This window comes from Phycodurus eques, chromosome 18 (genome assembly GCF_024500275.1).
Source record: "Phycodurus eques isolate BA_2022a chromosome 18, UOR_Pequ_1.1, whole genome shotgun sequence".
Lineage (NCBI taxonomy): Eukaryota > Metazoa > Chordata > Actinopteri > Syngnathiformes > Syngnathidae > Phycodurus > Phycodurus eques.
In genome coordinates this window covers 4325051-4348909 of record NC_084542.1, presented here as the reverse complement: position 1 = coordinate 4348909, position 23859 = coordinate 4325051, and the positions used below count along the sequence as shown (strand labels likewise).

Below are 23859 nucleotides of genomic sequence, written 5' to 3'. Positions count from 1 at the left end.
TTATAATTTAAAATTAAATAAAACTTTATAATTTAATTTTAAAGGTCAGCTGATTGGACTTCTCATTTATGCTGTAAATTAGAATAAATATAACACAATAAATATAGACTAATAATAATCAACAGACCAAACCTCAGTGTTATTTTCAATTATGCAACAACTATCACACGTATAATGTTTACGAGGTGTTCCTGGTATTCTGAGGCGCACCATACTGGATTAAGTCATCCTATGACTTGTTCCAGATTTTACGTAACCTCTGACACGCAAAACGAGCGAAACGAACGATATGAAAAAAAATAAAATAAAATTCCAATTGCATGAAGGGAAAAGAGATGTTGCCGTTTTGAAACGAGGCAACAAATTCCCCGGATGGAAGGGTTAAACAAGAAGAGCGTGTGGGAGAGGCGCATGACGACACTTAAGGCTGATGTTCCCCTGCATCCAAAGAGAAGCCGAGACGCCCGAGACGTGCGCTTTTCTTTCCGCGAGACGCTGTGCACGCACGTCGCAGCGGTGAGTACATGATGTCTTCATCCTCGCCAGATGTGTTATTAATTTATACATACAAGAGCCAGTGCGTTTGGGTTTCAGTGGAGCGATGTCACGCTATATACAGGAACGTCATTAGAAGCATATGACATCTTCAACACTATTCACGCGTGGGCACTGCGCAGGAGGCTCCAACGGCGCACCTGACAGCCTCAAATAATAATAATTAAAAAAAAAAAAAAAAAAAAAAAGAATGTATAAGAAAGGCTATCATGTGTATGCAGCAGGCACGTGCACACATAGTCAGTAGGTGGTGCTCAAGCACCTACCCCGACGCCCTGAACGGAAGAGAAATATGACCGTTTGGTTGCAGCCCATTTTGTCTTTATTCATCAATAGATATATATAACATTGGAGTGGGACAAAAATGAGCAAACATCCAGCCGATATTATGATTATTTTAGAAAGATTTAAAATTGGCCGATTAAATCATCCGGCCAAATAATTGGTATATATAAATGTTAAATACATAGTACTGTTTTTTCTTGATTATATAAATCATTTTGGTGATGAGTACCCTCTTATTGGCTTGAGCACCTGGCTCCAAAAATGTCTGTGCGCATGCCTTGTATGCAACGTTAAAATAGAGGGTTTCACATTGCAATCCGTTTAAAATAAAAAATAAGTTAGTCAATCAAGTTAGCCAGTTGTCATGCCCCGTAATAAATGTTTGACTGATTTCCACAAACTACTGCAGCCAGCAGCGAAACATGAGCGCTAGTGGTTAACACGTCGGTCTCACAGTTCTGAGGTTCGGGCTTTGAAACTTGGCCGCGGCTTGATGGTGTGGAGGTTCCAAGTCCTCCCTGCGCCTCCCACCAGGGGTGAATCTGCAGTCTGAGGTTTTGAGGGCAGCATTCAAACCGAGGACAGTGGCGCTTTCTCTGACCACCTAAAAATGCCAGGTATCGCCAACCTAACAACATAAACAATGAGCTACAACTAAATGCAGCAAAATGAGAAATGGTCATGAAAATAGTGTGTTACTGCTGAGTGGTAGAAGTTAAGAAATGTTCCACATATCCTGGTTTAAGACAGGTACTTACAACATGACTGTCTATCATTGGTAGTCAGCCTAATGCTCTGTGCAGATTGCGCTCACAGTTCCGAGGGGTCGCGTGGAGCAAACCACTTTTGAGGCACGGACGCGTGCTGTATTTTCATCCATCCGTCCATCCATTTTCTGAGCCGCTTCTCCTCACTAGGGTCGCGGGCGTGCCGCAGCCTATCCCAGCCACCAATGGGGCAGGAGGCGGGCTACACCCTGAACTGGTCGCCAGCCAATCGCAGGGCACATACAAACAAACAACCATTCGCACTCACAGTCACACCTACGGACAATTTAGAGTCTTCAATTAATGCATGTTTTTGGGATGTGGGAAGAAACCGGAGAAAATTTGTAATCCTTATGTAGCATGGTATGCCGTCCATCCGTCTTCTATTTTGCTTATCCTCACATTTTTTTGTCTTGCTTCATAATTCTCCATATATTACGAGTCATTCCCTGCTCCCGGCATTCCATTCTCATTCCATGTAATAAAATTCCGTTTTCCCATGTGGAATAAATGCAGCGAGAACATTGTGTCGCAACGGGGCTCGAAATGTCAACAGGCATACATGTAATTCATCTGCATCATGTCAGCTGTAACCGATCCTTTCTGCGCTAAATGCTAAGAGACAGGAAGTCGTGACGTTCGCGTTGACAAGCTTTTAGTGTGTGAAATGGCGTCAGGCCGTGTGAGAGGCAGATCTTAAAAAGGACTCTGTCGGTAAATGACAGGTCTGTGTAGACTTTAAAATGACTCCTCACTAGAAGTAATATCCTGATGATCTTAATTAAGGTGTAACTTTAAAATGAAAGACAAGGAACCCCTTCCTTTTCAGGTTTACGCTATAAAGCAACATGCATGTAAATAGGGGGGCTATTGTAATTTCTTTTACCTGCAGATACGTCACCGATGAGTTCTGTGACGTTAAATAAACCTAGAGTTAAGAACTCTGATACTTCACTGGAATACAATACATATTTTTGCAAAGAATCTGCCTCTTAAAGGAGATTATTATTAGTATTTGCTCTACTTCTCTTTTAAGAATATTATTTTACAACCATGTCCTGTGATTTTTCACATTTCTACGTTGTTTGAAAAGGAAATACAGTTTTAAAAAAAAATGTTTTTTTGATCCCTCAAATTTTAGGGGTTCTAGGAGTGATTTGAGGGCTGCTTCAGCACCCAGAAAGATGGACGAGAAACACCTATGACAGTCAGCCTTGAAATAGTAAATAGAAATAAAAGTGACACGATACTAAAGCAGTAGTAATAATCATGCTAGTTGTCTCTTTTAATCCAGGTCAGAGCAAGTCAGCAAATGAATCATAAACAAGATTGAGCACGCTGACGCCATTGAAGAAGGGAGCGCGACTCTTTGCCTCAGCGAGCAGCCATGCTTTAGTTGAGACACAAAACAGCTCATTTAATCTGTGGCATTAGCGCCGTTTCACAAGCAACGCGATGCAAAGATGCAATCTTCACTTTCTCTGCTCGTGTGTCCTCTCCCTCTTAAAACGATCGACATGTGCCAAGGCAAACAGAAATGTTCAGGTTTTAAACAGAATAAAATCATCTTATTTTTATTTATTTTTTTGTTTTGTTCCAACAGGTGGCTGGGAACAATTAAAGGAAGCTGCTTAATGCGTCTACCTCTGAACTCTGAGTAACCTGTGGAAGACGTCGCACATCTCTCCCTGCTTGGCCACTGAGGATTAAATCCCATGCTCAGACCTCTTCTGTTGTGTAGTACGACACATGACTGTGGCACACACTTTCTCTGGAAAGGAATAACTCTTAATAGCTACTTAGCTACACGTCACACCGGACCAGAGACGATTACGGAGGAAAAAAAACAAAAACAAATTCTGGCTGGCGGGACATTTACATTAAAGAAAAGCTGGCTGAGGTGAAAGAGGTGATGGGGAACAAGAACACTGGCCCGCCCAAAGGTCCAGATACTGCAACTCTCCAGAAGAAGGACGATGATATGTGCGTCAGCAGTGTCTCAGGTACAATACTTATACATATACTTAATAATTACCCTGACAGACAGTTTCTCATTTATGAAGTGGGTAGACACAGCGAATCACATCTTTCTGCAAAGAACTGCTGGTTGGAAGCTTATCACCATGACGCTGCCCCCTTTAAGAGTGCACAAGGCAACCAGAGCATTAAGACGCGCAAGGATGATACTAAGCCCCAGACAAATACTCTTGGCTGTATGCCTATAATATACCACACAGCTGGAGATGGTAAGCTACAGTATGTTATGTAAGCGACAAACCGAGAAAGAGCGAGCGAAATAGATCGTGTTTATGTGCGTGCGTGTGTGTGTTGGTAGATCTTGGTACAGCACAGCAAAAAAAAAAAAAAAAAAAAAAAAAAAAATCCTGAAATGACAACATTTTAACCATTTTCTTTTTGAATTTAATGTAGTTTAAATTGAATTGAAAGCATGCATCTAAAACAATGTCTCAGGACATGAAGTTTAGTTAAGTCAATCTTGTTTAAATATACTCTAGGTAGTTATAGGCCACTAGTTGAAATACATGGGAATAGATTTATTATTATTATTATTATTTTTTTGTACAAATGGTTAGTTCAACAGAGTCAAAAAGCTACAAACTAATCAAAAGGTTGATCGACACAGAAACTTACAAAGAAAACAGTAACACTCGTAATGTGGGCCTCATCTGACACACTGGCCCGTACAAAAGGGAAACCAAAGACCACAATGACTATCACGACTCGGCGGACTGCAATTCATGTCACAACTACCCTTTGCGTGTTGCGTCAGCTATATGCGCCACATAATTTGGAGCTGAGGTGTTTTCCGGGTTTGGTCATGAGATGTTCCACATATGCAGTATTTTATCCATCCATCCATTATCATATCCTCACAAGGGACACGGGAGCGCCGGAGCCTATCCCAGCTGTCATCGGGCAGGAGGCGGGGTGCACCCTGAACTGGTTGCCAGCCAATCGCAGGGCACATAGAAACAAACAATCATTCGCACTCACATTCACACCTATAGGCAATTTAGAGTCTTCAATTAACCTTGCATGCATGTTTTTGGGATGTGGGAGGAAACCGGAGTGCCCGGAGAAAAGCCACGCAGGCACGGGGAGAACATGCAAACTCCACACAGGCGGGGGCGGGAATAGAACCCCGGACCTCAGAACCATGAGCCAGACGCTCTAACCAGATGGCCACCGTGTCACCCACAGTATTTTATACTTTTGAAAATCTGCAGATTATACCAATTGTTTTTAGTTTTTAATTATTATTATTCATATTTTTTTTACAATATACTTGCTTACTGCAATCCCCTCGCAGCCGCATTTGTGAAAGGAGTGTCACAGTTGTCAATTTAGATGGTTTGATGCATTTGGGGTGACAAAACTATTTATCTAAGCAAAATGGCGGGTGAGTCTGGAACGTATTCCCGCAATAAATGTGGGTTCATGAGATGGATTATGTATTAGATATTACACACATTTTGCAATAAAAAAAAATGCATCCCAAAATGTAAATGCATATTGCATGCACAGTAGTGGACTCCCAGCAGATATAATAAGATGCTAATCTAGCCTCACAGCCCAAGGTCAGCATCCATCATTGTGAATCATACTTTATTTTTTGTGCGTCATCACTTTGTCGTACTTTGCATGAGGGGCATGTTTGGTCAGATGCCCCTTCATCATGGGTAACACACACTTCTGACATCACGGAAGACATCACTGCATCATCATCACCAGACAAATTTTCCTGCACTTGAAAACGCGTCGGAAGGGAAACATTGCAAGGCTACGCATAATGAATTGGACATGAAAAACAGCAGGTGAGTCCTGCAGGAGTTGTGTTTGTTTTCTGGTATGTTTCCAGGAAGTGTCTCCAGATATGGAGCGTCGAGCCTCATCCCAGAGCTGCTGGCCTCTCTACAGTCTCTCGGAGAAAACAATGACTACACAGTACTGCCACACTCGCTGCACCAGGTGGGTGTTTTGTGTGGAAAGAGGGCAATGTCCCCCCCCCCCACCCCCTCCTCCAATCCTTTGGGAGCATATGCTTTTACTAAGAGACTAAACAAGCCTCAGGTGACATTCTGTATGCATCTAGCTACACTGTATGAACTAACGTATTGAGACGCCTGGCCTCAGGGGCGTAGCATGCAATTCTGCGCCTACATACATCGGCGTCCCGATGGGCCCCCCTCCCCACCTCATACACACCATGTAGTCTATACTTAAGTTGCTTTACCGTGGTTTGTGAATTGTGTTGAGGGTTGCGCTCACAGTATGTCATATCAAAAGGCAGTCTTAGGAATGACCCCCGAAGTAGACTATAAAACAACTATTATAATTTCCTTCCGACAGGTTACTTCAAAAGATTGCAAGCTGCAGTACAATAAAGGTGCTAATTAAGACATTAAAAATGTTAAAACCCTGGCTGCCATTAAATTTATCTTTTCAGCATCAACTGAATCAAAAATAAACACGTTTCAAAATGGATAAGTTAATAGTTACAAATAGCAGTTAACAGTTTTTCAGCTTGGATGTGTTTTGTCGTGTGTGGCAGTCTCAGAATGGGAGAAAAGGACATTTCTATCATTTCCATTTGTTTGTTACGATTTTATCTTTTATTGTTTTCTTACTTCACTTTTATGTTGTCTGCTCTCTGCTCCCCCCCCCCCCCCCCCCCCCACACACACATACATACACAGGCCAAACGGAGTTTAAAAAATATATATATTTACCCTTCTTCTGGCAACTTGATTTTGGCTTGGCAGGGAACATGACGCCGCGTCGCTTTCAGTCGCTTAGTAAAGTTGGCAACACTTTTAAGCAAACCTCCTGCAGGTGGATTGTGAAATGAAGCATTTGACATTTGTCAAATATGTTGTGGCCTCAGACAGTCTTAATTTGATTAAAGCAATCTAATTCTTCTACCTTAACCACAAAAAATCATTTGTCTGAACATTTATGACATCTGTTTTTAGACCTGACGTATTAAGAAAAAAAGAAAAGAAATCTGAAAAACTTTACTAAAAGCCCATGGCCACCTCCGTACTTGGTGCCCTGGTACAATATTTAAAAATTTCCCTCCACTTCGATGGCGTTGCCTGGCCTCGTTCAGTAAAAATGAGTTTGTCTCTTCTGCAAGGCTGTCTACAAAATGTTGTCCAACCTCTGACATCAGAAAGATCTGTGTTCCACAAAACTATTGGAACAGTGAGGCAACAGTTCAGTTTTTATTTCAAAGCACTGTAAATCTGGATCAGCTACACAATTTACAAGATAGCGTTGTTTTTAACGAAATACGGGAATTTTAGGTCAGCAAAAAGTGTTCGAAGAGATACTTAAAATAGATGAGAGCAAATAACACTGAATATTTCGTTGAAAATCTTTTGCTTGCAATAATTCCATCAAAACTGCGACCCAATGACATAACCAAACTTTTGCATTTGTTATTATGATGCTCTCCTGACTCGCAACGCAGCCTCTTTCAGTTGTTTGTTTTGTTCCCTTCGCTCTCCTCTTCAGCAGGTAAAATACACTGTAGATGCTTTATAGGGTTTAAGTCTGGAGGTGGACTTGGTTAGTGTAAACCCTTGTACATCTTGCCCCTGATAAACTCAGTTGCTCTTTTGGCAGAGTTATGGGTCTGATCTTGCTGCATAATAAAGGGTCTCCCCCATCAGTTTTGTTGCATCTTTCTTTAAATTGGGGGACAAAAGGTTTCTGTAGACTTCTATACTGCTGCTGTCATCATGTTGCCCATCAAGAAAGATGAGTGACCCCAATTCAGAACCACGAAAGCCGTGAAAGCCAAAGCCATGACATGACCTCACAGTTGAGCTTGTACTTTTGGGATCACAAGCAGATCTTTCCTTTTCTCGAAGCTTTAGCATTTTCATCACTTTGGTAGAGTTTAATCGTTGTCTCATTAGTCTACAAAATGTCACAGAATTTGAGGCTTGCCTCTGTACTTCAAATTCCAACCTGCCCTTCCTATTCTTGCGAATGAGTGGTTTGCATCTTCTAGTGTCGTATCTGTAGCCAAATTTTGTTCATGACATTTACTCCTTCCTGGCTTCAGTGTTGTTGCTGATGTCACGTAACAGTTGTTTTTGGTTTCTTCGTTACTTCTCCCCAAATGTTTTTTTTTTTTTTAATTATTATCATTATTATTATTTTTTTTATCAGTGGCTGTTGTTTTCTTTTGTCTACCCATTCAACATCTGCTACTTACTACACAGTGGTTATATTGGCTATGGTAAAACATTTTGCAATGGCTCTGATAGATTTTCCATCTTCTCTCAGCCCACAATTGTTATGCACAGCTTTTCTGTTTTCATATATAGGTTACACCTTTATCTAACTACAAACCCCAATTCCAATGAAATTGGGACGTTGTGTAAAATGTAAATAAAACAATACGATTTGCAAATATATATTTTATAAGTTTTTCAATCTATATACAATTGAATACACTACAAAGACAATATATATAATGTTCAAAGTGATAGTTTTTTGTGGCAAGTATTTGGTGGACGACTGGTTAGAGCGTCAGCCTCACAGTTCTGAGGACCCGGGTTCAATCCCCGGCCCCGCCTGTGTGGAGTTTGCATGTTCTCCCCGTGCCTGCGTGGGTTTTCTCCGGGCACTCCGGTTTCCTCCCACATCCCAAAAACACGCATCAATTGGAGACTCTAAATTGCCTGTAGGTGTGAGTGTGAATGGTTTGTTTGTTTGTATGTGCCCTGCGATTGGCTGGCAACCAGTTCGGGGTGTACCCCGCCTCCTGCCCGATGACAGCTGGGATAGGCTCCAGCACGCCCGCGACCCTAGTGAGGAGAAGCGGCTCAGAAGATGGATGGATGGATATTTACTCATTTCAAATTTGATGCCTGCAGCACATTCCCCCCAAAAAGCTGGGACAGGGGCATGTTTACCACGGTGTTACATCACCATTACTTTTAACATTACTCAAAAGTCATTTGGGAAGTGAAGACTAATTGTTGAAGCTTTGTAGGTGGAATTCTTTCCCATTCTGCTTGATGTACTACTTACAACATTCTGCTTGATGTACAACGCCGTTGTCGTTTTTTTGCGCTTCATAACACACCACACATTTTCAATGGGAGACAGGTCTGGACTGCTGACAGGCCAGTCTAGTACTCACACTGTTGTAGGTATTCTGATGAACTGTGTTAACTGACAATGGCAATGATGTCGGTTTCTGGCCATGAGATGAACCTGTTTCCAGTTAACCTGTGGAATGTTCCAAACAGGTGTTTTTCGGAACCTTGTTGCAGGCATCAAATTCAAAATGAGAGAATATTTTCTAAAACAACAATACATTTTGAACATTAAATATATTGTCTGTGTCGTGTATTCAATTGAATATTGGTTGAAAATGATTTGTAAATCATTGTACTGTACAATGTTTTTATTTACATTTTGTGTCCCAGCTTAATTGGAATTGGGGCTTGCAGTAATGTAGTCTTCCGAGGCAAAACTCAAATCTGAAACTGAGCGTAAAGATTTAGTGCTATTCAATGTTTGAATAATCTATAAAATAGGACAAACCTTGGGAACAAAACACATACATTTGAAAGATTAAAAACAAAAAACAAAAATCACCAAGTATATAAAACGAGGTTTCGAAAGTGAAAACTCAAGCTTTTGTTTCTGCTCTCAAACGTTGTGTGCGTGTCCGCTGAATGCACTGAAACCACGCCCTGTTCACTGTTCAACTTTCCATCAAATAACACTTCACTGTAATATATACTGTGTGGCATCTTTTTTTTTTTACGCCTATTTCCACATGTCTGAGCAGCAAGCTTGCAAGCTAAGTGGGTCAGCTCACGGAGGGCAGCCCGGCTTGCGGGCTCATCCGCGCCGTCACCTCACAAGATGTTGCGCCTTGGTTCGTTAATATTGTGCTCTGATTTCACTTTGCGCACCTTATTATATGTATTCATGTTTCAAAAGATGAAATATGTGTTTTTAAATTGCTTTGATTGAAAAAAATAGTTTTTGGGTTCCGATGTGCAGTATAATCTCCAGTTCGAGTAAAACAAAAAATATCTTCGTGACATGGTGAAAACGCTCCCATGTTGCTTTTTCCCCCTCCGCATTCGCAACATTCAGACAAGTGCCTACATGTTTGAGAAACTTGTTTGCTTGGAGTAATCACCGAGCACAGGGCAGATGTTAAAAGACTGACAAAAACACTAGCAAGTCAACGGTAAAAGTGAAAACCTCTTCCAGCAGTGCTCCAAGATGTTTTCACTTTCATTGTGGCCTACTGCTGAGATACAGAGGTAAAAGCCACAAAATCTGTAGCTAAAAATAGATCGATCTAAAAATAGCCACATACCTGAAAAATTGCACTACTCCCCCTTACTGTCTGCCTGATATGCTTATTTATTTACTGTATTTTGTATTTCATTTTTTTTTCACCTGAAAAGGATGAATGAGATGACAAAGTATGAAAAAACCTAACAGGAATATATGGGAATTTACATAGATTAAGAGTAACTTAGTGGAAAGTTAATAAAATATACAAAGATAAAATGAAATACAATGTTTTCATTTATGTTTTAAAGACACATAAAGTTAACATTTCCAACAATTAGTAAATTTTTACAAAACTTACAAAAATTCTATATTTTCGGTAGCGAGGAGGTGCTGGAATGTAGATCAACAGTATACTACTTTGTACTTCTATACTAAAGTATACAAGTAAAAAAACAACAAAAACGAGGAGAGACGGCAGGAATAATAAGTCGAACTAAACAAACAAAATTACTGTACATGATCATGTGTTAATGCACATTCATTTTGCAGTTCCATACACAACACGACTAATGACTAATATTTTTCTGCTGGTAACTTGGCCTTAATACAAAATCGAGTTGTCAAATCATTTATTTTGGTTGTGTAACAGTTCTCCACATGACTTTATAGTGCTAACAGATCGAGTTATAATTCTGGGCGGCATCCAAACGAGTTTGGGTGGGCATCAAAACCGTCAAGTCTCCCTTGACGAATGTTTTGCGTTCGGGGATTTTATTCGTCAGCACCCTTCGCCCTGTTGACGATTGGTATTCAAGGGGCACCGACACACCTTTGCATGCCACTGATGAAGACCGATGAAATACAATCCACAGGGGAGCTTTGCTGTTGCTTTCATGCATCACATTTTTGAACAACTTCGGCGGATTAGCCTCTGAGAAGGGATGCTTTTTTTTTTTGTGTGTCTTTCGCGCCACATCGTAATTATGGTTGCCTTCAGGGAGCTGCTTATAATGGTTAAACCACATAAATGCATAATCGGTAGGGGTGCAACAATATGCTTGTACGTACCTTGGTTTTAATTCACATTCAGTATAGTAAAAGAACAATATGCAAAACGTGTGTTATCCAGACATTTCAATGTGTGCTATAAATAGTTGCACGTGACTTAATGTTTCCCAGGTTGTCTGCGTGCTTCGCCTCACCATGTGACCGTCATGTCTTTGAAGCAATATAATACATTTCACATGAAATCATCCACTCGTGGCTGAGCATCCTAATTTGACAGCGTACATTGTGCTCTGTCATGAGGGTTCAAGTTTTTTTTTTTTTTTTTTATGTCCCAAGGGTAAAATCCATCACAACTTTTGTATTGCTGTATTCTAAACATGTTTTTTTTTCATTTCAGATTGCAGAGGCCTGCGCACTCCAAGAGGATTGTATCCTTTCAAGACAAAATAGAAGTACTTGTGCATAGTTTGCACAGTACAAATACCCCTGTGGCCATCATCCGTGCTTCATACAATGCATCTCTAAACATGAAAATGAAATTCACTATATGAACACAAATATTAGGCCACACCTCTTAATTAGATAAATGACAGAAGTTAGGTTTCTGTCAATATATAGGGAAGGCCCTTTTTTTATATTCTTTAAACCTTCTGGGAAGGTGCTTTTATGTTCTAGCATGGCTGTGCCTCAATGCACAAAGCAAAATCCATGAAGGTATGCCGGGTTGCGTACATTCCACATCAAAACAGTTCCAGGTCTGTTTATCTGTCTGTGGGCGTCTCCCCATACTTTGTCTCATAGCTCACACGGCGTCATTTCATGTGTCTCTGTTACTGCTTTAAGTGTGGCAAGAGACAAGGCCTAAAGGAGAAGCTTTGAATGGGTTGACTGTCTTTAACTGCGGCTGTCACCAGACCAGTTGGCCATCCAGCTTCTCCAGCTAGAGAAGCTCTACCATGAACGTGTGCTCTTCAACCTCACCGTCCTGCACGAGAACTGGGGTACTGCAAACACTGCTGTCTAATTTGGCGCTTTGCGAAAATACGGATCCATGTGCAAACTTGTCTGTGCTTGCAGAGAGCCGCTGCAAAGAGAAGGATGCTGACATCCGTTTGCCTGCCGAAACAGACAACAACAATCAGAAACACATTGAGATACTGAGACACATCTGTGGGACACACCTCAGGTGAGTCATCACAGCCTGTACACATGCTGTACTGTATCTCTCATAATAATGTAACGTCCCTGCATATTGCAGCAAGACAGCCTCCACTTTCTGCGTGTGTTATAACAGCGTGGCTTCGTAGTAAAAGAGTGCGAGTACGAGACGGGCCAGACCTGTCTCCCACTGAAAATGTGTGGCACATTATGACGTGCAAAATTTGACAATGGAGACTCCGGACTGTTGAGCAACTAAAGTTGCACATCAAGTAAGAATGGGAAAGAATTCCACCTCGTGTCCTCAGTTCCCAAACGCATATTGAGTGACTTCAAAAGGAAAGGTGATGTAGCTAAGTGCTAAAATTGCCCCTGCCCCAGCTTTGCAAGTGTTGCAGACATAAAATTCAAAATGAGTTAATATTTACAAATAAACAATCGTTTATCAGTTTCAACATTAAATATCTCGTATTTGTTTGAATATATATATTGGGGTTTGTAGAAAAGTAGCATTATTCTATGGCATCTTGGAATTTACAGTACGTGAGCCTTTGCCGCGTATACCTGCACAATTTGGTTATTTTTTTCCCCCTCATAATCCTTTTTTTAAGGGTAATGTTGTAAATTTGTTTGAAATTATATGAAACAGTTTTGGGATTGTAGTTTGTTGTTTATTCATGGTTTAAAGCAGCTCACGAGTGCCACATATAGCCTTGCGACCCTGTTCGAAAAATAGCTCACCGGTGAATGGACATTGTGATGATCTTGCAATGTTGTAGAAGTGATCACTTAAAATATAAATGCTTGCAGAGATTTAAAGAAATAAAGTTGCATATAGTTATCTGTCTGTTGTAAAATCATTCTCATACGGTAATTATTGTGAAACATCATGAACACGATCAGTGTCTTCGCAGACATTTTGTGTACCGCTTATCCCCTGTAGGGTCGTGGCTTTAATGATTAATAATAACAATATACAGTGTTTAAAGGTCCATCCATCCATTTTCTGAGCCGCTTCTCCTCACTAGGGTCGCGGGCGTGCTGGAGCCTATCCCAGCTCTCATCGGGCAGGAGGCGGGGTACACCCTGAACTGGTTGCCAGCCCATCGCAGGGCACATACAAACAAACAACAGGGCTTCAGACTGATTTTTCTTACTCGGAGTACAGTGACCTCTAACTTTTATTGAGACTGTTCATATTTCTGTTTTCATCAGCTCATGTTGATTAACTTTGTCTTTTACATACTTATGGTTTCCCCTTGTCTTTGTCTCTGGACTAAGCCCATCCCTGAGTGAGGATATAACGCTAATAGACATTGAAATCCAGAAAGAGGCATCCCCTCAGGGTAAGAGCCAATCCCAACTATTTCTTTCGATGTAGTTGACAAAGGGACTACAAAACTTGATTGTCATGCAAATGTGTTGAGCTACCTTATGTATGATTCTGAACCGTTACAGAGCTGATAAAAAAAAACATGGTGGCCCTTGTTTGTGGAGCTACATTTTAGAAGACCAAGCAACTGCCTTCAAATACAGTATCATCAAAATATGATTTACATCCGCATCAGAAATGTGCTGATTACTTCATTCCTTTGTTTCTTTCTTTATCTGATATTCAGTTGATGAACAGTTGAGCCCATGTGATTTGTTTGTTTTGTTTATTGAATGCAGATGTACAAGGGGAATTAAGCAAGAAGGGGATCTGAAAGTGACACAAGAAAGTCACAAAAGACCTTCATTTGTCTTAAAAATATTCGTAAAAACATACATCTTATATATGTTGTTCTTTTACATTTTGAAAATCAATGATATCCCAGATTCTTCAGAACAATGTGACATTTTGCATTCTAGTAATGTCTAACATCAACTAAAAAAAATGTAAAACCCTTTATGAATGAAAGCTATAAATCATTTAAAATAACATTCTTATTAAACTTAAAATTGTGATGCTCTGTAATCTGTTATTTGCTAAGAATCACATTTTAATGAATAATTGTTCAAACATTTTCAAAGCCATTATGCATTAAAGTCCTGTTTTATATCCGAACACAACATCTTGTAGCCCAGGGTTGTGCTGCTCTGCTTTTGAATCCAGCTCACCGAACATTTGCACTATCAGGAGACCTGTAATATTTTTTTACATTCATTTATCCACTCCGACCCCCCAAAATTGGTAAATTATGTCTTTATTCAGGTTTTGTTCAAGCTGTATTCTTATGTTTTTCAATAATCGTTCATAGAGTTTTGTAAATAATAGTTTTTACATATGCAGTTGACATGTTGTATTTATTTGACTGAATCATTTATTAATTGGGAATCATTTCAGTAGAAATAGTACAATAAAAGTGAAAATTAATGATTACTTTATGATTAAAATACATTTCACAAATTGTTTTCTTGTCTACAAATAACCTCTTACAAATGTTCAATAAAAAAAAAAAAATCATATAGCCCTGGACCAAAAAAGTTAGTCCGACCTGCTTACAGCATTTTGCAATGCTCTTTGTGTAATTTCCAGGATCCATTCACACCCAAAAAACAAAAAAAACAAAACATCATAGTTGGAGTTGTTTGTAAAAAGCGTTGTTGTAATGGATCTCATTCAAATCTGTATGTGGAGTTGTTGTGGAATAGTTGCTGTAATGTTGTAATGTTGCGGGTTGTTACAGCATTCAAGCATGAAATAACACACAGAGATGAGGACGACGACGAAGTGGCAAGAATGAAGTCCAACTCGGGTCATGCTAAGCGTCCTAAACGTGGAAGTGAAGAAGAGCTGTATGAGGAAATGACGGAAGTAGAGGAGGAAGAGGAGGAGGTGAAGGTGGAGTGGCCAGCAGGAGTTGCCCAGGCGTCAGACACGGACCTGGCCAGACTTTGCCATGCTAATGGGGTAGGAAAGACCTTCTCATCTCTTCTACCTTCCTTCATTCCTTCCGTCTTGCCTTCTATCCACTCCCTGATCTCTTCGCTCTTCCTTTACACGTGCATGGAATTACGGTAGATGTTATTTTTGCAAACTCCACCCCGTCCCAGCCCGCAGCCATTAAGCGTTTGTTTTTAATGTTTGCTCCCTCATGACGTCATCTCCAACATCTCAAGCCCTCCACCCGAGTCTTGAGACATAAGGGGAGTGTGCTGTGTTTCTGAGCAGGCGTCAAGACATCATGTCCTGGCTGAAGGGTTGTGGACTGTCTGCAAGGGCAGGGATGAAATCAACTGTACCTAATGAGCACTTCAGGCTGAACACAGTGCTGTTATGTAACCCAGTGGAACTCTGGCTGGGTGTTGCCAGGGTGGCCATGGTGAATGACAGAAAACTCCATTTTAAAACACCCGTATTCACAGGCACAACTCTCTACACGCTGGAGTTCACAAAATGAGTTCACGGGTTGGATTGTGTTGTCATTTTATTCGGGGCCCCATCCCAGCTGGCTTTGGGCGAGAGGTGGGCTACACGCTCGGACTGATCGCCAACCAATCGGCGGGCACACATAGACAAAGAGCTATTCACACCGGAGGTGGGCAGAGTTGTCAAACGTTGTACTGGAGTACTGTTACTTTAGAAAAATATGACTCAGGTAAAAGTAAAAAGTATTTCAAGTAATTACTTGAGAAAAAGTAAATAAGTACTCTGTGGAAAAAAAAGTACTCAAGTACTCAGTAACACATGGAGAGATGGTAGTCAGGAGGCCGGACTCCATTTCAGCGGTCACCAACTTCTTTGAAAGTGAGAGGAACATCTATGGTACTGATGAACGCTACCACTTTGATATTCACTTCTGAAATAACTAATTTGCTTAAATGATTTTTTGGGGCAAGTCATCTATCTTACTAGAATGTCTCTATAAACGCGTTGATGTGGTCATGTGCTACAATCCTGACCTTTGAACTACACATTTAATTTTTTTTTTAAATAGGCAATTATTTAAAAATCGATAAATTGTTTTTGAACGAACAAGAAGAGCCCACTTGCCTCGATGTAACCTTTGCAGGTTAGCTTGACCAGGATGACCGGAGACAAATTCCTTGTGTGTTTTTTGGACATACTTGGCAAATAAAGACGACTCCGATTCTGATGATGGACAATTTACCGAGACGTAAAGGGAAAAAACAAACAAAAACAAACAACAAAAAAAACATTTTTGGCTAGTACATTGCTATTTTTAAATGATATTGTGAGAGTAAGTTCCAATTGTATTAGACACAGAGAGATGGTAATGCTTTTCTGGAGGAAGTGCTGGAAGTGCAGAGCAACCAAATATTTACTTAAATTCACAGTTCAAGGTGGGCAGGCACTCCAGTGACCCAGTATATTACTAATTAAAAAGTCACATTTCCATAATTTGTCCTCTTTAAGATCCTACATAAGCACAGTATGGGAGCATGTTAAATGTGCCTTTGCATGGTAATTGTAAACAGTTAAAGCAAAGTAAAAATGGGAAAGTTTTGCATACAGTCGATACTCAGAAATTATTTTTGTTGATCCACACCTGCAAAAAAACAAAATTGTGTAATATGTATCTAGTCGTGTAGTTGGCTATTATGTCACACACATACTGTACGTATCTATCATCTGTTGGTCTTACCCAAAACTGCCTTTTCAATATCATTTGTTGGCATTCATGGCGTCCTGGGTTCATATCTTGGCTCAGGCTCTCCACTGTGGAGTTTTAACGTGGTAAATTAAAAACCCTGCAAAGTGAAGTCAGAGATTAGTTTAGAAATTAATCCACACATTAAACACATTTGAAAAAAAAAATGCTGAAAATGTGCTAAGACTGACAACCATGTTGGACTGAATTGGCGTTGAGCTTTTTTGCACTCTTTCAGTTCTCCAGAATTTGTGGGTGGGCGTGGCTAAAATGCCGCCCAGCGACACACTTCAGTATCTGGCATTAGGCCTTCCTCCCTCACTGTACAAGAAATCGAGCACCTTCGTTCACATCTGTGGTTATTCTGCACAATTGCAAGTGGCATGATTTTTGGCGATTTTGAAGCTTCCTTTTATATGATTCTTTTTTTTTTTAATCATTCAAATTTAGCAGGGTTGCTAACAACTTGGGATTTATACGGGAAATTCCAAGATGTGTGTTCCGTAGGTGTGAATGGTTATTTTCCATGTGGCATGTGATTGAATGGTGACCAGTCCAGGGTGTTTAACACAGCTGGGATAGGCTCCAGTTCACTCAGGACCCTAATGAGGATACACGGTCCAGAACAGGGGAGTCACTCTTTTTTTGTCTCGAGCCGCATTGTAGTTATGATTTCCCCCAGATTGCCGTTAGAACAGTGAAACCATATAAATGTTTAATCATCACCAAATCATATTATTACCATTACACAACAAATTGAGGGATAACTAGTTTTGAAATCAGAAGACAAGGATAATAGTTTGTTCAAGTGTTAAGTTACTGTAGAAGAAGGGTTTGGTAACAGAAAAATGCAATATCTCAACATTATTGTTTATTATTATGACAATTTGGAATTCGGGTACAGATTTTAGCAAAAATCACGGAAGTTGACGAGCATGATTTGCTTTCGCGGGCCACATAAAATGATGTGGCCCGCCACATCATAAAATTAAGTTTGACGACTATGGTCTAGCACATGGATGCATGGAATACAATAAACATTGGGCCATTGGTAGTGTAGTGGTTCACACAGCAGACCTCGTGCAACAGGTGTGGGATCCATACAAATTCTATACACTCCTCGCAATCACATTGGCCCCTGCTGTGACCCTAAACAGAATAAGTGGTATACAAAATGGATGTACAGTATATTGGTATACAGATGAATCGTCAAAATAATACCTTCTCCTTTATAAAATTCCAGTCAAGAAGTCACACATATGAACTACGATCACGTTGAGCAGCAGTAAGTAAAAAAAAAAAAAAAAAAAAAAAAAAAAAAAAAGAACCTTTTAAAAAGACAATACACTGCAGAGCGGCACGGTGGGCGACTGGTTACAGCGTCAGCCTCACAGTTCTGAGGACCCGGGTTCAATCCCCAGCCCCGACTGTGTGGAGTTTGCATGTTCTCCCCGTGCCTGCGTGGGTTTTCTCCGGGCACTCCGGTTTCCTCCCACATCCCAAAAACATTAATTAATTGGAGACTCTAAATTCCCCGTAGGTGTGCATGTGAGTGCGAATGGTTGTCTGTTTGTATGTGCCCTGCGATTGGCTGGCAACCAGTTCAGGGTGTACCCCGCCTCCTGCCCGATGACAGCTGGGATAGGCTCCAGCACGCCCGCGACCCTAGTGAGGAGAAGCGGCTCAGAAAATGGATGGATGGATGGATATACACTACAGTCTTGTGCTTTTTTTTCTTTCATAAGATGGCCAACATGAAGGAAAACATGAGCAGCAAGCAGGCAGCAGCTTTCACATACAGTGCATAATGTCTTGCATTGTTGGCATCATAACGTGTGAAAAGGTCACACTGTGCGTTGCTGGGCATGATGTGGCCTTCATTACAGAATGGCTATTTTTAGCCATCAATATAGCAATATTCCCCCCAGTTAACTCTTGTATTATGTTGTGGGTCAATTTGACCCATTTCAGTTTTTGTGTTGGCCAAAGTACTGGTTATGCTTTTTTAAAATTTATTTATTTCATGAAATTTCGTGACTTTTCCTCATCTAGGGTCATGAACTAGTGTGCAAAATCTGAACACTGTGATGTGTAGTGGAATGTCTGTGTTTGTATACAAAGATGATGTTGCGGGTCATTTAGACCCGCACACTTTAATGTGGGGAAAGTAGCTGTTCAGATCCAAAATAAGCATGTCTTTTTGATGTACTTTATTTGGATTGCCTCTGAATAGCCATTCAGACCCAGAGACTCAGGTGTGTGTTAGAGGAGGAACTTTCTCTCCCTTGTCCTTGTTACTGTTCTCGTGTCAACTCTTTGACGAACACACAAAAAATGAGCTCCAGAAGTTTTACATCTGAAGAAGCTTTATCACAGATTTTGAACTGTGATAGTGATGCAGAGGAAGATATTTCAGAGATAGAGGATCTTTCACAGACAAAGGACAATGTTAAAACCCTAATCTGACAGGGCTTAAGGGTATGTATGAATACTACATCAATAGTCTCACCATGCACTTTTTTCTGGACTTCCAGGCCACACTGGAATTATGATGTTCATTTTATTTGTATGAAAATAGGGTATAGATTATATGTTGAGTATTTTTAAATGGATTTTTTGATATCACATTCACTGCCATTGACGGCTTTAGAAGTCAAATATCCATGTTAACTGGGAAGGCTGGCAGTGAATGACTTATTAGTAATTTAACAGTGACTTCTACTTATGGATGAATAAAGTAATTATCTATCTCTTCATATTATTCATCCAATGATTATTGTAAATACGTGCAATGCGCTCAAACAGTCACAATTGGTGACGAGACATGATGTGGTTTACAGTGATGTGGAACTGCACTGGTCTTTCTGTTATCATACATGTACTGCAGCACGTAACTACTACAGCACTGAAAACCACATCAACGATGTTAAATGTTTTGTTATCAATTTAAACTGAGCTATTTGTGTCAAGGCAAAGCAAATTTACTTATATAGTGCATCTCTTACACAAGGTAACTGTGTGATTTACATGATTAAAAGCATTTAAAAACAAAGTACAGAAAAAAGACAACATACTAAAATCACTAACAGAATGTACAGTGCAAGAAAGATTAAAAAAAAAAAAAAAAAAAAAGAAAATACAAAAATACTCCAAAATACTCAGTCGTAAGCATTAGAAATATGAAGAACTCTTTATATACACCGGTATATGTGTGTGTGCGTATATATATATATATATATATATATAAAACAACAAAAATAAAACAATAAAATAGCAACAATAAAACCAGTCAAACGTTTTGAAAAACTTTCTTATGCTATAAAATGGAGCCGTTCCTCCATACTTTTGACTATCCATTATTATCTTGCATGTGTTTAAAATTTAGAGTCTGTGCCCCGATGGTCTGGTTTCCATCCTGAAGAGGAGGAGAGCATCCCTGGATGGACTGCCGCCCCCCAGCGACGTGGACAACAAGATGAACTCCAAACGCAAAGTCCGTTTCAGCGAACCGGAAGATGGCGTCGAACAAGGTTAGCTTCTGAACCGCGCCAAATTAAATCAAAGCGTAGACTCTTTCTTTAATTGCATTACAGTGGAACTTCAAAGATTGAACATCATCTAGCTGATTAATCTTTACATTTTAAAACAGTTTTTCAATCATAAAACTGAAATTGAATAAATATGTTCCAGAATGAAATGTTCACTCAACCTTTGACGTGACAAGTCTGCATTTGCCGGCTCGTTTTCAGATGTACTGTAACTGACTTTCTTCTTTTATTATGATTATCGGGTCATTTTTGACTGAGCCATATTGGAGGTTAGTGAGCAACCTGGATAGTGACTCGTACGCTGTGGTTAATTTGACAGTTTCATTTTTTGATTGAGTCAGCTTAGTAGCCATATTGTACTGAGCAGCCAGGAGAGAGACTCATGCAGTGGTTTCGCCACTATGCTATGCTACTGTCACATCACAACAAGTTCTATTTCTGATTATATGGTTGTCATTGTATTTTTCAACTTCTTCCATCAGGGGTTTCAAACTCATTCAGGTAAAATGCTCAAATTTGTGCGTTCAGTATCCCGCCTTACATCTGCGCCATGTGTCTTCAATGCAGACGAAGTGGGTGGAAACTCCTGCTTGATCCTGCTCCTGCTGTGTCTTGTTACCGTGGTGATCAGCGTTGGTGGGACCGGGCTCTACTGCTCCTTGGTGGACACGTCCTCCAACATTTGCACCGACTTCGCTCTCAACGTCAACTTCTACGTGACGAACGTGCGGAGTTTCTTCGAAGGGCTCAGACAATGGCTGCCTCGCTGGACATAAGACGCATCACTTGAAGCCGTTTGGAGTCGAAGTCATAGACAAAGACAAACAGTTGTGAGCTTGTTGAGACTCAAGAATTTAAGCTTGAATTTGTCAGAGAAACACAGAGCTGTAAACATTTTCGAGTCAAAGGGTGATTGCTTGCCTGTGTGAATCGTTTATCGTAGACAAAACCTTTACCTCAGAAGGGTTCTTGCAACTTTCACGTGTGTGCATATTTGAACAAATACTTCCATCATTTGTAGCAGTTTTGGGATTTTTCTTTTCGTCCTTTGTTCCAATTACTTTTGGCCTGTGTTATGATTTGATCTGTATTGATACAATAAGGAAGTTGTCACTTTCACGATTGCATGAGTTTGTTTTTTTAAGAACGATTAATCAATTGTAACCCATTTTACTGTTCGGTTCTTATGCTCGAGCACAGGGCTGCATATCTGATGCATATCTGCATCAGACACATTAGATTGGCTTTCTAGAAAGAATTTCTGGAAAAAAAACAACCTGACCTGTGATAAAATGCAGCTTTTTGTTGTTGTGACTTTCAGCACCCATCAGGGGTAAGCGCAGCAAGTCATTTGCATGTTTTGTTACGCACAGTCATAATGCCTGCTGGCCTTTCTGACACAAGCCCTATTCCGGCAGTGGCACGGTATTCGGTTACTGGCCAGTATGGACAATTCTAGGATCAGAAGTTTAGGAGTGCTAGGATTCATTTTAGGGGTGCTTCAGCACTGCCCAAAATGGACTAGAAACTCTTATGCTGGCCAGGAATCTAAACCGTGCTGGCTGCATGAACCGGAGTGACAAAATCGACCTTGTATTATAGTTTAATCAACAATTTAATTCATACAAATTTAGTGTCATCTCTTAGCACGTCTGCCTCAAAGTTGTCAGGTTCTGGGTTCAAATCTCGGCTCAGGCCCCGCTGTGAGGAATTTGTGTGTTCTCTCCATGCTTGTGTTATCTTCAGGTACTTCCACATACCCAAAACATGCATGTTAGGTCAATTGAAGACGCTAAAACACCTGCCATCTGGCCCGACACATTTCGCTAACGCAAATTATGCGTCTACATCGTAATTCTTGCTAAATGGAGCTGTGAAAATAGTTTTTTTTGTCTCGATGTGCCCTGTGATTGGCTGGTGACCGATCCAGACTGGACCCCGCCTCTCGCCCAAAGTCAGCTGCGATAAGACAATGGTATAGAACATGGATGGCTGGATTAGTTTTACCTCAAGCCTGGACTAAAATGCATGTTATTACAAAGGCAATAAAGTATGGGATAATGTACATATTTACCCATTAAATACTGGAAATCGGGGTCAAAACAATCTGCATGAGTGCTGCAGTGCGTACATCCCGTAGGATTTTGATAGCAAGCCTCATTCTACAAAAGTAATTTTCATGTATGCAATATTTTCCATTTCACAGCCGCCTCACACTCAGGTACTTTGTACACTTTAGTTCTCGTAGGTGCCCAAGGTTTTCAGGTTTATCCTTGAAATTCATGTTCATGTGTTTAGATTAATGAGCATGTCCGGTTTACATCAGAATACCAAAGGACCAATGCAGGGTGATCGTAATTGCAAAGATGTAAAATTAAATCATGTTTACTTATACACATAACTAAATAACAATGAAATGAAGGACTAAAGTATATTTATATGACCTCAACATGGTTTGGATAATTAAAATCTACAATTTAGGGGTTGAAAATGATATTTCACCTGGATTGCACATTTTATCGCAATGGTTAAAGTGAAAAATATTGCCAGCATATTCCTTTACCCACTGCCTTTTGTCAATATGGATAATGTTGACCATCAAGTATTGCATTATGTGATCTGCCTTTTATTTGGTATGTCCACAAGGGAGTATATGACTAGTACAGGAAATAATTGCATTTAGGTTTCCTTTTTTTTTTCTTTAACAAAGTTGGCAGCATGGATGAATATGATCATAATGAACACTGAAATGATATTTATACTGTACTGTATTGTGATTAAAGGGGAATATACAAAATATTTATTTTTTTGGGTGTATGAATAGTTGCGATGTTTGCTCACCCATCAATTGTGTGATCAATGTGTATTAAGGATATGTTTAAATTAGCCGCTGGTGGCTTTGCCAGCAGCATTAATTGTTATTCTGCGCTTGGAAGTGAAACTTTGATTACATCAAGGCCAAAAGGTAAGCAGGGCCGCACCAATTTTTCTTGGAAGCACAGATTAGTGTTAGTGAAGTGTTAGCTTCTGATAAGTGGCACTTAGTGAAGTGAGGTTGAGGGTAAGTTTTGCACAGTAATTGACAAAAGTGTTTTAAATTGTGGAAAAAAATAGTATTTTAATGTTTGATAGAATGGACAAAGTCTCTTTCCTGAGCTTTGCCACAAGAGGTCAGTGTACATTTCTTCTCCATTTTTTGCTTACCATAGACATAATATATTCGGAGTATAACAAGGAATCGTACGTAAAGGTCGCCGCCATATTGAATGTGGAAAAGTGGAGCAGACGTCTTCGTTTTACATTTAATCTCAGATCGCATGGGAAAACAAAAACGTACATTAATTTGGTGCTTATCTAGATCCTAAACATATTTTGGAAACAGATCGGAATATATAACGTATGTAACAATCTGATGATTCATTTTTACTTCTTACATGTTTAGGATATAGAGAAAGTTAGCACCAAACCAATTGAATATCTTTCCAGTGGTGATAAATGACCGTTTACAGCTAACAACGTATATCAGTTAGTGTGAGGATGCATACTCAAATATATATGGGGTCAACATTTATGAAAATATCAAAAGGTGAAGTACGTCGTTTGTGGTGTTTTCCAAATGTATTTGTGTGTGTGCACACTTTG

The 23859-nt window shown here is 40.0% G+C and overlaps 1 protein-coding gene across 3 annotated transcripts; it reads left to right on the top strand.

The window, feature by feature from the left end:
- The first annotated feature begins 228 nt into the window (after positions 1–228).
- cnstb (consortin, connexin sorting protein b) lies at positions 229–22996 on the top strand. Of its 3 annotated transcripts, XM_061705135.1 has the most exons (10): positions 229–516; positions 3211–3610; positions 5488–5597; positions 11314–11344; positions 11831–11917; positions 11994–12102; positions 13356–13420; positions 14744–14967; positions 20055–20199; positions 20785–22996. In XM_061705135.1, the coding sequence occupies exons 2-10, from the start codon at positions 3520–3522 to the stop codon at positions 20991–20993; spliced, it is 1071 nt and encodes a 356-aa protein (XP_061561119.1). In that variant the 5' UTR covers positions 229–516; positions 3211–3519; the 3' UTR covers positions 20994–22996. The 3 variants fall into 3 exon arrangements, with proteins under 3 accessions (XP_061561119.1, XP_061561120.1, XP_061561121.1); XM_061705136.1 differs by lacking the exon at positions 229–516 and having other exon boundaries at positions 3510–3590; positions 3671–5597; XM_061705137.1 differs by lacking the exon at positions 229–516 and having other exon boundaries at positions 3534–3610; positions 5337–5597.
- The last annotated feature ends 863 nt before the right edge of the window (positions 22997–23859 follow it).

Bases quoted from the DNA above. Each gene is read 5' to 3' on its own strand.
- cnstb (XM_061705135.1), top strand. From the start codon at position 3,520: ATGGGGAACAAGAACACTGGCCCGCCCAAAGGTCCAGATACTGCAACT. The intron at 3,611-5,487 runs GTACAATACTTA...GTATGTTTCCAG, and splicing joins GTGCGTCAGCAGTGTCTCAG to GAAGTGTCTCCAGATATGGA. The intron at 20,200-20,784 runs GTTAGCTTCTGA...TCTTCAATGCAG, and splicing joins GGAAGATGGCGTCGAACAAG to ACGAAGTGGGTGGAAACTCC.